Below are 14090 nucleotides of genomic sequence, written 5' to 3'. Positions count from 1 at the left end.
TCACGACAGCTCCTGTAATCCATGGCTGATCCTGTAATCCATAACTGCACCACGATGGCGTGACATTTTTTTAACAGCTTAAGTTTTAACCTCTGCGGTGTGCCAGGTGTTTCAGGATATGGTTCCCCCAAATCTACGTGGATCGCTGTGTGTGTGTGTGTTTCACCATCATCAGCCACGATTAACCCAATGCTGAACGAAGGCCTCACCCGAGCCTTCACCATCTAATAATCCACATATATATGTAAATAGTTGGCTATATGGCTATATGTGTACGTATATAAAGACAAAGATCTCCTGTATAACCTTTAATAGACTGTTGGGGCAAGTGCCGTAAGAACTTATGGCGTGCTTTTGAGGGGGTGGTGTTGCCAACAAAACGCCAGACCGCCTTTGTCTCCCCAGTGCTGATATTTACATCGACCTAGGGGAGGCCCACAACCGGCTGAAAAATGTACCACCAGTTTATTGGTCGTGAGTGAGGATATAATTGGGGTCGCTGGGCTTGTAGCGCAGCGTGCTAACCACTGCACTGACACTCCCCACAATTGCACGTGTACATACACATAAACACTACCTTCATCGCCGTCCACCGCCGTCACGTGCACACACGCGGTCCCGGCGGGCGCATTCTCCTCCACGGCGCACTCGTATGTCACCGTCGCTCCATCACCATCGCCAACATCGCCATCATCCACAGAGCGATGGGACCCTCGTGACTCTCCGAGGGCCCGCTAGTGAACACGACAAATCGACCGGTCATGCGATTACCACCACAATCGGACGATTAAAGGAGTCGGTATCTTGTATATGTGTACCTTGACAGTGTCTCCCCCCCCTGGATGCCTGTCACAAATTTTTTACTTTGTTTCTGATAATAAAATAATACTTTATTGTTATGGCAGGGTGTTCGTAATAGCGTTCTCGTGATGTCATTGGAATGATAATGCGTTCAACTCAAAGGAGGATCTTGACAGGCACATTGCTGCACAGCTCGTGTAACTTTTTTCTTGCAATAAAGCTTTGTCCGGATAAAAGTAATGTCACAATGAAGTCACCAGAGTGCCATAATCGCACGATTGACCGTGCACTGTAAAAAATACATTTATTTTTCTCAAACAGCTTGGGACACACAACCTGTGATACTCGACATGTAGCAACATATTTTTTTAAAAAGATAAATTAGAACTCAGGGATTGTGATCGATTGAGCCAGGGATCGGACATGTACCTCCTGCTGGGGCAGAAACCGCGGGGCCTGGTCGTTCACGTCCATCACCGTGACAGTGAGGGTCGTGCTCGTCTCCAGCCTCCTCTGACTGTCACCCCGGGAACTGTCGCCGCGGGAACTATCATCACCGTGGAGACCATCCCCAAAGTCGGAAATGGTCAGACGGAGGAGGTAGGAGGCGTGGGTCTCACGGTCCGGGGTGCGAGCCAGACTCAGGACACCTGCAACCCGGACGAGCCCCCGAAAGTGAGACGTGGATTCGAGGCACTATCCCGCACGTCATTGTAATTGTTGATGCTATATCATCATTAATGTCATCATCGTCACCTTCATCAAATAAGTGATCATCACCACCACTTTAAATGTTATTTTCACTGATGTCACATTACTGTTAACGTCGTCACCTGTCACCACCATCATCATTATCATCATCATGGTTAATGCATCCATCACTGCCATCATCAATGTCGTCATTACTCATGATATGTTTCTGCTTCATCAATGTAAAAATCAACAGTTCATGGTACGTGTTAAAACTAATAGGAGCTGTGATGATGCTGATGTTGACGGAGACCATTGTGGGGTTAATGGTCAGCAGTTTTGTTATAGCGCTGATGTTGGATGCTGTGGTGGTGATGTTGTTGTTGAGAGTGGCCATCTCGTTGCTGGTACTGCAGCGTCGTGGTGGAGACTTGCCGGTTTCTGGGTGCAGGAAGAAAGTTCCATCCTCGTTGCCCCCGGCGATGGAAAACTGGAGACGGCCGCCCATGCCCCCATCGGGGTCACGACCTCTGAGTGTCACGAGGTCACGACCCGGCCGCTCTCCCTCCCACACGATCACGTGACTGCACACAGCAAAGACGAGCCTTTTCACGACACCACCCAAACCAAACACTTCACATGGGGAGAGGACATTTCTGCTTTGATTATGTTGAACTCCATGACCCAAGTTACATATCTAGCCACGGCTAACATCAGTGACGAGTGATATCTCAGCTGTTGATGACCCACATCTTCATCAACCCGCTACTGAATGCTGTGGTGAAGTATGGTCAAGAAATTCCCATCTAGAAGTGGATTAGCAAAGGGCTTTAAAAATGGTCACTGTCAAGTTTAAAAAATATCACGTCTCATCACTCAGCAATGAGTCCATCTCATCTCAGTTGATGACTGTAGCTCAAGTTAACACAACCTCATCAACTACTCCAACAACACAAAACATTGCCTATTCATGTTAAAATTGCTCCGAAATTTTTGACAAATGCATGGCCATTTTTTGACAAATATTTTGCCACTTAATGCTGCAAATCCTGGGCTTGGAAAAAGGGGTTGATAAAGGGGGCTGAACAACTAAGTTTCACCACCTTTTGAAATAAGACAGCAGCATGTGATTGAATAACATTGGATTCTCTACACCACGGCAGCAATTGCTGGTGAGAAGAATACTCAGTAACGGATCCATGGGTGCCGACCATTCACGTAAGATAAATGATCACCTACACCTGGAAGAAGTCTGATGGCAACCTCACCTGGGCGGCTCCTGAGGAGGTGGCCACACGAAGACGGGTGCGACATCGTTGACGTCTCCGACGTACACGTTGGCCACGGCGACCGGCGTCCCCATGGCCTCAACGCCCCCGTCCGGGACGACAGTGACGACCAACAGGTACCGCTCGGCCACCTCGCGGTCCAGTGGAGCCGCCGTGCGCACCACACCCGTGGTGGCGTCCACTGTGAACGGGCCCGTGCCAGCACCCCCACCGCCAGAACTCCCACTGCCACCGGCTGGTGTCCAAACTGGGCCGGAGCTACGCCGTTGCCTGACGGGTCGGATGGCGGTTACACGGCCTCTGATGGTCACATTCTGCAAGATTCCCAGCCCCATCTCCTCTTTGCTTCGCTGTTCCGTTTCGTTACGGACAAACGTTTGTATTCCAGAGCCAGACAAACCCCGGCGCTGCCGCCGGTATCCGAGGTCGGTAAGAGAGGCGGCCGCTGGGGCCTGGTAGGCGAGGCTGTAGCGTAGGCCACGGCTGAGTGGGGGCCCAGCAATTAGAACGGGCGTCCCTGGAGCGGCGTCTTCCCAAACCCAGCCCACCGGGCCGGTGCTTCGGAAGCGAGGGGGTATGGATGGAGGCGATGATGATGATGGTGAACGGCGCTCACCAGCACTGGGACTGACGGTGAGGAGCACAAGGACTCGTCGTACCACTGCAGCACCCACGTGCACATACAGAGTGGTACACGTCATGATGTCCCACGGGTCAGGCAGCATCGCCAGTGTCGGTAAAGTGAGTCGTTCGGCGGTGGAGAGGGAATTGGTGATGTGATCAGACAACAGACAAAGAAAGACAAATTAAAATCTTCGACATATATAAAGGTAAAAAATTGTTTGTGGGTTTGTGTGTGTTCCCCCGCTTGCGAAAGATTTGTCTCTCCAACGGTGGGGTTTACGTAAAATAAAAATAGCAAGGTACCACGCCGCAAGCCCTGCCGTGAGCAAGCACTATTCTTTTTCACATCCGTCAACTTTAAATTAGTTTAATTAGCGATTTAGTGCGATTTTTGTGTGCTTTCTCTTTATTTATTTATGACGCATGCACGACCATACCAACTCACGCGTCTTTGGTAGGGGGGACGGCCCATGCGAAGTCGCACGCCTTCGGTGGGAGTGAGGGGGACATTTTCTTTCGCGTTAAAAATGCTATAAAAATACACTAAATGCTGAGGTAAATTTTTCACTGTGTGATGTCCCCCCCACCTCGATGCATGCAGTTACTACTATATCCAGTCGCTAGATGCTACCACTACAGGCCGTAGATATTACTGCAGAGCGGCCGGGGAGATCGTGGCTGGGGGGGGGGAGGTCAGGGGTGGCAGCCCAGCCCCAGCCTGCCAAGGTGCCACCTCAGCCGGCTGGACAATCTAGGCGAGGCCGGAGGCTCTGCACGGGACTAGGCCTCACCACACAACTCTGTCAGGTGAGTACTTTGTGCTATAGAGTCGATAAATACTGCTATAGAGTCAACATGTACTACTGTAGTGATAGCAGGTACCACCACATTCGGTATGCACTGCTGTAATCATAGCAGGTACTACCACAGTCAGTACGTACTGCTGTTTTTGGCCCGGGCAACGCTGGGTACTTCCCGCTAGTCTTACACTAAAAGCAAATGTTTGTTTAAAAAAATGATTTGTGATAATAAGCAATTTTCATCGTTACGGTGATCATTAAACAACACAAAATTACAGCCAGGTCTCCCTTTAAATGAGAAATGTAGTCTCAATAGATGTTCATATAATGGAGCGGTGGTGAACATCACTTGTGAATGATAACAAAACTGGTCCTGGGTCAAGTACGGTATGGTCAAACAAACGCCGTGGTCGGCTCAGCATGGAGTGGCCTTCATTCAGCAATGGACTGACCAAGGGCTGAAATTATTTTTACGGATAATTTACATAAAATAAAATGATTGATGAGAAGGACAACAATGATAATGATGATGTAAACAACATAAGCGAAAACTTACAATACGAGGGGCTCAAGCAGCGGCTCAATGCCACCTCCCCTTGCTCTTACCGGGGTCCCCGTGGCGACCGTCTCCCATCGTCACGGTTTCCACATCAAGCGCGAAGGGGAGCGCAGCCGACCCAGCATCGTCGGGGGCGACAGGACGCCGCAGGAACACGGAGCCCGAGGTGGCATCCACGTAGAAGGGGGAGTCATCCTCCACCTCCTCGCCCTCCTCTTCTTCCTCATCGTCGCCTTGAAGCCGTTGTCGAGGACTGATGATGCGGAACACGGTGGTGGCCACGGTGCTGGGTGAGGGGGGTGGCACTCGGCCGATGATGGCGCCCGGGCGGGTGCCAGGGGGAACGGTGAGGCGTATCACGGATGAGGGAACATCCTCCTCATCATTATCATCGTCACTGCCATCGATGTCATCATCTTCATCGCCAATGGTCCTGGGGATGGCGTCCACCGCTAGGATCTTAACGAAGAGGTGAAGGAGGTGGTAGGGGAAGAGAGGTCACTGATGTGTGGAGAGTGTGTAACATTGTAAATGTTAGCACTTTTGAGGACGGTATTGTCCACAAGGGTATATTAGTGTTGGGGTAGTGTTGTATGTTGAACTTCTTTCGCACCGTACGTAAACAACCGTGCTAATTGGAGTCGCGATTGCTAATTGGAGTATTGTCGCGCAGTGGTTAATGCACCGCACTAAGAACCTGCGTTAGAATCCCAGCCACAGCTAATTATAGTAGCTAGGTCTTAGACCTTCCTTAGGTTGACTCAGCATTAAATGAGTATATGGATTGGAATGCAAACATCAGCAATGGGCAAACAATTTCAGTCCTGGCGTGGCGCTGGCTCCCCGCACCCTTGTGTGCCGTGCCGGTCTTAATAGCTGCTCGCTAACGGCGGTTGCCCCAACAGTCTGTTCAAGGCTACACGGCGGCAGGGTACGTTGAGGTGCGGGATCGTACCGTGAGGTGCAGGACCGTCCCGCTGTGCCGCGGGGGGTTGCCCAGGTCCCCGGCGCGCACCGCCAACACCGCGCTGCGCGGGTCGCTCCGCGTGAGCGCGCGCGCTGTGCGCACCCGGCCCGTGTCGCGCTCCACCAGCAGCAGCCCCAAGCCGCCTGCACGCACAGGTACACGGGTACACGTACAGAACATGAGTATGAGTCCACAGGCATGGGTATATATACAGAACACAGACACAAAGGGAAAGCTCCACAGATACACAGGTATGGGTACACAGGCATGGGTGTACATATAGAACACAGCTATTGGTAGACGGCGCAGATAGGCATGGGAACACAGAGGGACGTACACACACGTCCACGAGCAGGAGTATACGCACATATAGGCACGAGAATGGTGAGTATACATAATCAGGTACGCATGCACAGGTACACACATACACAATGCAAATATACACCCCACTCAAATAAGTGCACACCCAGAGGTGTGTACACACATACCCACACGTATGTTGACACATAAGGAATTTACACGAGTGCAAATGAGTATACATAAACACATCCTCAAGTTAATTCCATCTGGTCTTGTTCGCAAATGCCTGTTGGATACAGTTTTGTATCATATGGGGAAAGAAAGGGTCCAAATCGGGCTGATGAAGGACTGAGGGCTTGAATAGAGGCAACAATGTACAAGGAGCATTGTGGGTAATGACTGACCTTCATAGAGGGGGCGGCAGTCACTAGGGAAGTTTCTCACCCACGGCGCGTTTGAAAACGGCGACCGGGAACATGGCGTTGGCGGCATTGGGCACTCACCGGCGGGCAGCGAGTAGACGACCGTGCCATTGGGTCCTTCGTCAGGGTCCTCAGCCATTAGGGTGGCCACCAAGGTGCCCACGGGAACTTCCGTCTCCACCTGCCGTGCACACCCACGTACAAACGAGTATGTGATAAAAATCTCCGAATAGATTCCTTTCCCGCTCATTCCTCTCCCACATTTCTACCCATAACTGGCCAAACGCCACCACCACCACAATCACCACCAACCCCACTAACACAATCATCACCACCACCAGCTCCAGCACCACAATCACCACTGTTATCACAACCATCATCACCACCATTGCTGCCACTGCCACTGCAACCCCAACATCCATGGGACGTAAAGCCCAGCCAATTGACAGGGCAACCCTGAGATCGAACTCATGCCCCGCGGTGGCCGCAGGTTCGGTGTGGAGGGCCCCACACCTGCGCGTGGTATTGCGAACGAAGAAAGCGGGGGGCGTTGTCGTTGGCGTCGGCGACGGCGACGTGGACGCGGCACAGGGCGGAGCGTGGCGGAGCGCCGGCGTCAGAGACCCGCAGCGTCACGCGGTGCCACGGGCATGCCTCGCGATCCAGCAAACCTACGGCACGCACCTCTCCTACGCAGACACACACACATAGACGGACATGAGGGTGTGATGCACGGGGGTGAAGAATGGGTCCAGCAAACCTACGGCACGCACCTCTCCTACGCAGACACACACACATAGATGGACATGAGGGTGTGATGCACGGGGGTGAAGAATGGGTCCAGCACACCCACCATGCTCACCTCTCCTACACACAAACACACACGGATGTAAGGGTGTGAGGCATGGGGTTGACAAATGGGTCAAGTGTAACCACGGCTCACACCTTTCCTATTAAGACTAATTTACGCCGTATAACTGTACATGTGCCTATGAAGGACTGCACAGTGCATGAGGAGGTGGTGTGGCCAGACCCATTGCTGACCGACCACCCTCGTCTCCCCAGTGTTTAAGTTCACACACTACACCAGGTACTCATTTAAGGCTGTGCTGACATAAGGGAAGCTCAAGGCCGGTTAAAATATTCTTCACTTTCACCTTAAGCGGGAATTGAATTTGGGTCGCCGAGTTCATCATGCTGTGCACCAACCAATACACTACCACTCCCCACCTCACCTATGCATGCATTGATGCTCGGAAGGGACAAACACACACAGGTTTAAACAAACCTCAACAGTGTAGAGCCAATTCAATTAGGTCTTAAGCTTCAGGCTGCAGGTCAAGGTTAGGCTTGACATGGACAAGCCTTCATCCAGCTGTATATGTAACATGGGTAATGATGATGATTTAATGACGATGGACACCAAGAGCTGTTTTCGGATCCCTTGCGCTCTTGCCCGTCCAGGCCTCTGTTCGCAGATCTCACTGTCGGGTTTGTGTCTCACCGCGTGTCGGGTGGACGTGGAAGGAGACGTAGGCCCCGGTTGGCGACGGCCCACAGGCTGCGGGGGACTCGACGTGCTCGACGGCGAAGGAGACCCAGCCGCCGGGACCGGAGTCGGAGTCGCTGGCGCTCACCATGCCCACCAGGGAGCCCGGCTCCCCCCCAGCGGCGCTGTCACCTTTAACGTCACCAGCGCACGTGATTACTACCATGATTATGACTGTCACCACCATCGCCACCACAATAACCAGCATCGTCACTCGCGCTCACCGCCCTCCACCATGTGAGCACCCGGGTCCGCGACGCCAGTGTTACCATAAACATCACCAACATCCTTCTGATTCCTACAATCATTACCCCACATCATCATCGTCGTCGTCGTCGTCTTCACGAAGACCACCGGCAGCAACACCATGAGCTCTACCACTATTTCACCGATACAAGCATCACCACCACAACCTTCTTAACCATAATCATCCTGATCACCATCATCACCATCTTCAACACTGTTAACAACAAAAGTACTAACTATGGCACTATCATCAATACCATCACAGGAACCATACACTTTAAAGTCTATACAGACAGGTCAGCCACTCCATTTTGAATTCGACAACTACTGGCCACTGCTTTACCCAAAGGCCGGGATAATCTCCAGACAATCCACCAACCCTAACCTCCATGGGGCTACATCCGGCCGCCCTGGCACAGACACCGGCTGCACACTCACCTCCTGAGTCGTTCTCAAGGACAGTGAAGAAGTAGTCGTCCCTTGCGGGTACGGGCGAGTGGTTATTGTCATCCGTGATGGACACCAGTATGCGGGCGGTCGCCATGATGTCCGGTTCCGCGCCGCCGCGATGACGCCGTCGGTGGCGATGCGGGGAGGAGGAGAGGAGCGGCCATACCATCGGGGATAAGGGGATGAGTGGGACGAGCCGTGCCACCAACGTGAGGGTGAGCGTGGGAGACTGCTCGCGGTCGAGCCTGCACCGCGTCGTCACGCGCCCAGTGCGAGCGTCCACCCGGAAGCAGGACCACGACGATGGCGACGACGACGATGAGGAAGAGGTAGCAGCATCGTCGGGGGCGAGGCTATAGTGCACCTCCCACTGCTCGCGCTTGGTGCCGTTGCCGCCCCAGCTCCGAGCTTCCGCGCCCAACCGCAAACCTGCTCCGCTTCTGCTCCCGGATTCAAATCTGGTTCCTGTGTTAGATCTGGATACAGATCCGGTTACGACATCCGATCCAATTCCGCCCGCCGTTCCGATCTCGATTCCAGTCCCGGTTGTGGTCTGGGTTCCGGACGCGGTCGCGGGCGCCGGTGGGAAAGGCGTGAACGCGCGGAGCGTCACCACGTGCGTTCCGAGCGTGGCGCCTTCCGGCACGGAGGCGCGTATCTCGGGGGTCGGGAAGAAGAGCGAGGGGAGGATGGGAGCCGACTCCGGCGGCGCCGGTTCCACCGAGACGGTGACGTGCAGCGAGGACGACAGCGCAGGGGAACCCCCGTCCTGAGCCACAACCTCGAATGCGAATCTGCGGGGACAGCAAGACGGGACAAGCGCACGAAGGAGTGATTTTAGTGCAGCCCAGGAATATGATGTCACATTATGTATGTAACATATGTTGCCAATGTAGCCAACCATACTGTTCATCGGAGGTGCAATTAGCACGGCTAGCTAAAACATTAGAGGTAGGAGGGGAGGAGATGAGTAGAGATATAGGCAGGGGTGAATCCATCTAGGATGTTGAAAATGATGTGACCTTGAAATTGATCCAGGATTGGATTTGGTGCCAATATTTCAGTCAACACATGAGAGCGCGAGTCACATGAGAAAAGCTGCCCCATGTGATACACGCCGATGACTCGGAGAACTGGCAAAACTTCGGTTGGCGTGAACACGGTGGTCTCCGGTAGCCTCACCGTGCACCAGCAGCCAGGGCGGATGGGGCGACGGTGATGACCCCGGACCGCGGCTCCACCAGGAAGCGACCGTCAGCACCGCGCAGCGAGTACCACACGGAGCCCTGCTTCCCCGCGTCCTCATCGTGTGCCACCGCCACCAACACCACCACCGCCGTCACCGCTGAACCACCACCACCACTGGGCAGCAACCACAATCGCACGGCCACGATAACCATAATGTAACGACAACTAGTAAACAGGATGCATAATCAACGTTTTTGGGTTTAGATCGCATTATTTATAAATGTGTCGTAACCCTCCACCACCCGACACGGCCAATCAGTAAAAAAGTGTCACGTTGACAAAAGACAAATAGTTCACTGCTTTAGCCCACCGGTGTGTTGAAGCATGAAACCACAACATTTACAATTTGAGTACGACGTTTTGCTGGTAATTGCATCCAGCATCATCGGGCAATTTGCCTACGCCAGCACTACCACAAGCACAGCAATAGTGATAGGCAGTGTTCAACCACAACGAGCATTGCCATCACTGACAAACCACCACCACCACTGGGCAGTCAGCACGATCACGGCCAAGACGACCACATTAAACTAATAAACACAATCACTCTCGCCGCGCACATGCACCCTTTTGCTCCTCTCACCTCCTCGCCCCTCGAACATCGAAAGTGGGCGACTCGAGCCGCACGTCCACGCGGTCACTCGGGAAGCGCGGGGCGTTGTCATTGACGTCGAGAACTGTGACGCTTACGCTCGCCACCGCCTCCTCCTCGTTATTATCGTCGTCCTCGTTATCGCCCTCGTCACCAGCAGGCCGAGCCGATCCAGGTCGGGGTCGGGGGCCGAGGAAGGAGGCACGCACGCGAGCGGAGAAGTGCGGGTTCGACTCCCGGTCGAGGGGGGCGGCTGTGACGAGCAGCCCCGAGGTCGGGTGCACGGAGAGGAATGGACCAGCGCCCCAGTATATCACGCCTAGAACACGGGGACAGGACACCGGTTGGGACCGGGGGACAGTGGGACACGCAGAGAGGGGGACATGGGACAGGGGGACATGGGACAAGGGGACACAGCGACTCGGGAACAGGGTGATGAAACGGGTGGGGGAAAGAGAAAATGACAGAACAGGTGGGATCAAATGGAGGTTACGGGACATAGTGAGATGGTGAAATTAGGAGGAAGAGGGGAGGCAGAGAGGAAAGATAAATAAAGGGGATGTGGAGACATGAGACAAAGGGACATCGTGATACAACACATGGGCACAGAAGAAACGTGACGACACAGAAGAAGTTGTACTTTTCCTGTGTGTGCACAGTAGGTGCGCAATAATGCATCAAATAATGTATTAAAGTTATGTTTTTACACTCACAATGCACAGGTTTAAACGGGCGTGCGAGGATATTTATTTATGGTTAATGCAGTGTGTCGCAAATTATGTGCTAAATCTACAGTAAGGCCAATGGAGCAAGCAAAACTGTATGAGACAGGAAAACAACGAGACACAATACAGTATATGTGTGTATACGTATGAATGTGTATGCACAGTACTTATGTTCATCTGGGTATGTATATCGCTGTGTGTGTGTGCGCGCATGTGAGCGAGCGACTGGGATGATCCTTTGCCTGGACCGCACTCCTTAAGAACGACTTAACCTGAGGCAACCGCCTCACACCGTCTGTCCGCATCTTAACTTCAGCCAAGCACCCTGTGCCGTCTGTTCCTATCTGTTTGTGTGTCTGACTGTGTGCGTGTGTGCAAAAACATCGCCACTGGGGAGACAAAGGCGGTCGGGGGTGGTGGTGGCGACCCACCTTCTTGTGTGCTGTGCCGGCCTTCATAGGTGCTTGCTAACAGCACTTGGCCCAACAGTATGTTAAGACTATACGGGGGATCTTTGTTTTTGTGTGTGTTGGTCACAACACTTCATGATACATGCTGACCTTGATAAGCGCTCACTAACAGTATTCACCCCAACAGTCTATGTACTCGATATAAGGGATCTTTGTACTTGTGAGTGCACGTGACTTACTGTGTACGCATGTGACTCTGCGTGTCAGACTCTGCATGTATGACTATTGTGTGTGCGGGGGGGAGTGGCACAGTGGTTAGCGTGCTGCGCTAGAAACCCAGCAACCCGAGTTTGATTCCTGCTCACGAACATTAACAGTGGTGAATATTTTAACCGGTCTTGGGCCTCCCCTAGGTCGACTTAGCCTCACATGAGCACCTGGTGCGGTGTGTAAATATCACCACTAGGGAGACAAAGGCCACCAGGCTAAGTGCTGGCCACCCACACCCGGCCGTCATAGGTGCTCACAAACAGCACTTTCTCCAAAAGTTTGTTAAGTCTATATGGGGAATCTTTGACTGTGTGACTGTGGGTGTGTATGACTCCAATCCTGGTAGCCCGAGTTCAGCTCACAGCCTTGGCTAATTTCAGTGGTAATTAAGTGAACAGGTTCTGGGTCTCCCTTAGATCGACTCAACCGTAAATGAGTACCTGGTATATAATGCGTAAACATCAGCACTTGTAAGACAAAGGCAGCCGGGCGTGGAACTGGCTGCACCACACCCTTGTGTGCTATGATGACCTTAATAGACATTCGCTGACAGCGTGTCTGGCCCCAACAGTCTATAATGCTCAAAGGTAGGATCCATGTCCTGAAACGTTTGTGCAAACGTGTGAAGATGAAGTTGTGTGTGTGCATGCATGCGTCTGCGTGCGTACTTGTTTTTATTTCAAATGTTCAACCTTCACCAACATAAAGCCAAACTAAAGCTCCTTTATGATTATTATTAAGGCTAATACAGAGCCAGACTAAGGCAGCCTTAGGATGATTTCTTATAAAAAAAGACTTTAGATATATTTTCCTGCGGGGTTTCATTTCCATTCGCACCCTCGGCGTTGCCCCACGAGACCTCGACGGTGAACAACTTCCACTCCGACGCCCTCCCAGCGAGCAGTGCACCACCCCGCGTCGCTGGCGTACCTGCGTGGGCACTGGTGCCGGTGACAGTGCCGATGGGCGTCCCCACGGGCGCGTCCTCGCGCACCGAGAACGAGAGACGCGGCCTCGGGAAGGTGACCCGGGGCCCCGGAGCCGGGGATCCCGGGGAGCCGCGCCGAGGGGGAGCGTCGGGTGAGGGGGAGCCGCCGCGGGGTCGGGAAGGCCCCGCCGCGTCCCCCAGCAGAGACACGCGGACGCGAGTCTCCGAGAAGAGGCCTCCCTGAGAGATGGCGAAGCATAGAGGCGGGGGGATGTATGGACACAGACAAGAGGGCAGGGAGAGAGACGGTGAGACAAATACAGAGATGAACGGAAACATACGGACAGATACAGACAGATGCGTGCGCACACAGAGAGATGGATACACAGAAACACAAAGATAAACAGACAAACACAGACAGAAGTAAGCATTCAGAGGAGAGAGAGCAACAGAGACACAACGCAGACAGAGATTCACAGAGATATCAGCAAACACAGATACAGATACAGAGACACACATGCACAAATATTCTCACACATAAGCACACAAATTGGCACATGTATAGAGAAATAGGGGCAACAATACAGAGACATACAAAGAAAGATACACAGAAACTCCCATACAAAGACAAACCACAACACAAAAAGAGAGGGAGACCCACAAAGACTAAGGGAAACACACAGAGGGTATGCCATTAACAATGGGAATAATATTAACGCTGATTAATTGATGTTAATACGTGTAAACATGAATCAGAGGTGTGGACTCGAGTCATGTGACTTGGACTCGAGTCAGACTCGAGTCATGAATTTGATGACTTGCGACTCGACTTGGACTTGCATAACAATGACTTTGTCCCACCTATGAGATGTGGACTCGAGTCATGTGACTTGGACTCGAGTCAGACTCGAGTCATGAATTTGATGACTTGCGACTCGACTTGGACTTGCATAACAATGACTTTGTCCCACCTCTGACATGAATATACCCAAGCAGTTGTATTCACTCGCTGGAAAACACCACTCAGTATTTCAGCAAACCATGTTCAAAATGGAGTTGGGCTGCCTGTAAAATATGGACGCCATCATTGTTATCACCATCATGAGCCACGGTCACTGCCCTGCTGAACGAAGGCCTCCCAAAGCCGATGCCATCTCACACTGGTCAGCGATGACCCAATGCACCTTGCCACTGCGCGCGAGCTGATTTAATCGCTCCAT

General features: G+C 52.5%; 2 protein-coding genes across 2 annotated transcripts in view; both read right to left on the bottom strand.

Moving 5' to 3' along the window:
- The window catches only part of LOC144718800 (protocadherin-16-like), a 24851-nt gene extending 23349 nt beyond the window's left edge, over positions 1-1502 (bottom strand). Inside the window, exons 1-2 of the mRNA XM_078594348.1 lie at positions 1231-1502; positions 578-734 (exon numbers count right to left, since the gene is read on the bottom strand). Of these exons, the coding sequence (XP_078450474.1) occupies positions 578-734; positions 1231-1275 (202 nt within the window). The 5' untranslated portion in view covers positions 1276-1502. The remainder of the gene's footprint in view (positions 1-577; positions 735-1230) is intronic.
- LOC144718568 (protocadherin-16-like) lies at positions 1499-14090 on the bottom strand. Its single transcript, XM_078593940.1, has 12 exons — positions 14055-14090; positions 12873-13110; positions 10529-10856; positions 9880-10059; positions 8686-9491; positions 7957-8133; positions 6966-7141; positions 6534-6633; positions 5719-5873; positions 4811-5222; positions 2760-3441; positions 1499-2075 (listed from the first exon to the last, which is right to left on the bottom strand). The coding sequence occupies exons 1-12, from the start codon at positions 14088-14090 to the stop codon at positions 1631-1633; spliced, it is 3735 nt and encodes a 1244-aa protein (XP_078450066.1). The 3' UTR covers positions 1499-1630.

Source organism: Lampetra planeri, chromosome 5 (assembly GCF_965212315.1).
Source record: "Lampetra planeri chromosome 5, kcLamPlan1.2.h2, whole genome shotgun sequence".
In the NCBI taxonomy this organism is placed as follows: Eukaryota; Metazoa; Chordata; class Hyperoartia; order Petromyzontiformes; family Petromyzontidae; genus Lampetra; species Lampetra planeri.
This window is presented reverse-complemented; position numbering and strand designations above follow the sequence as displayed.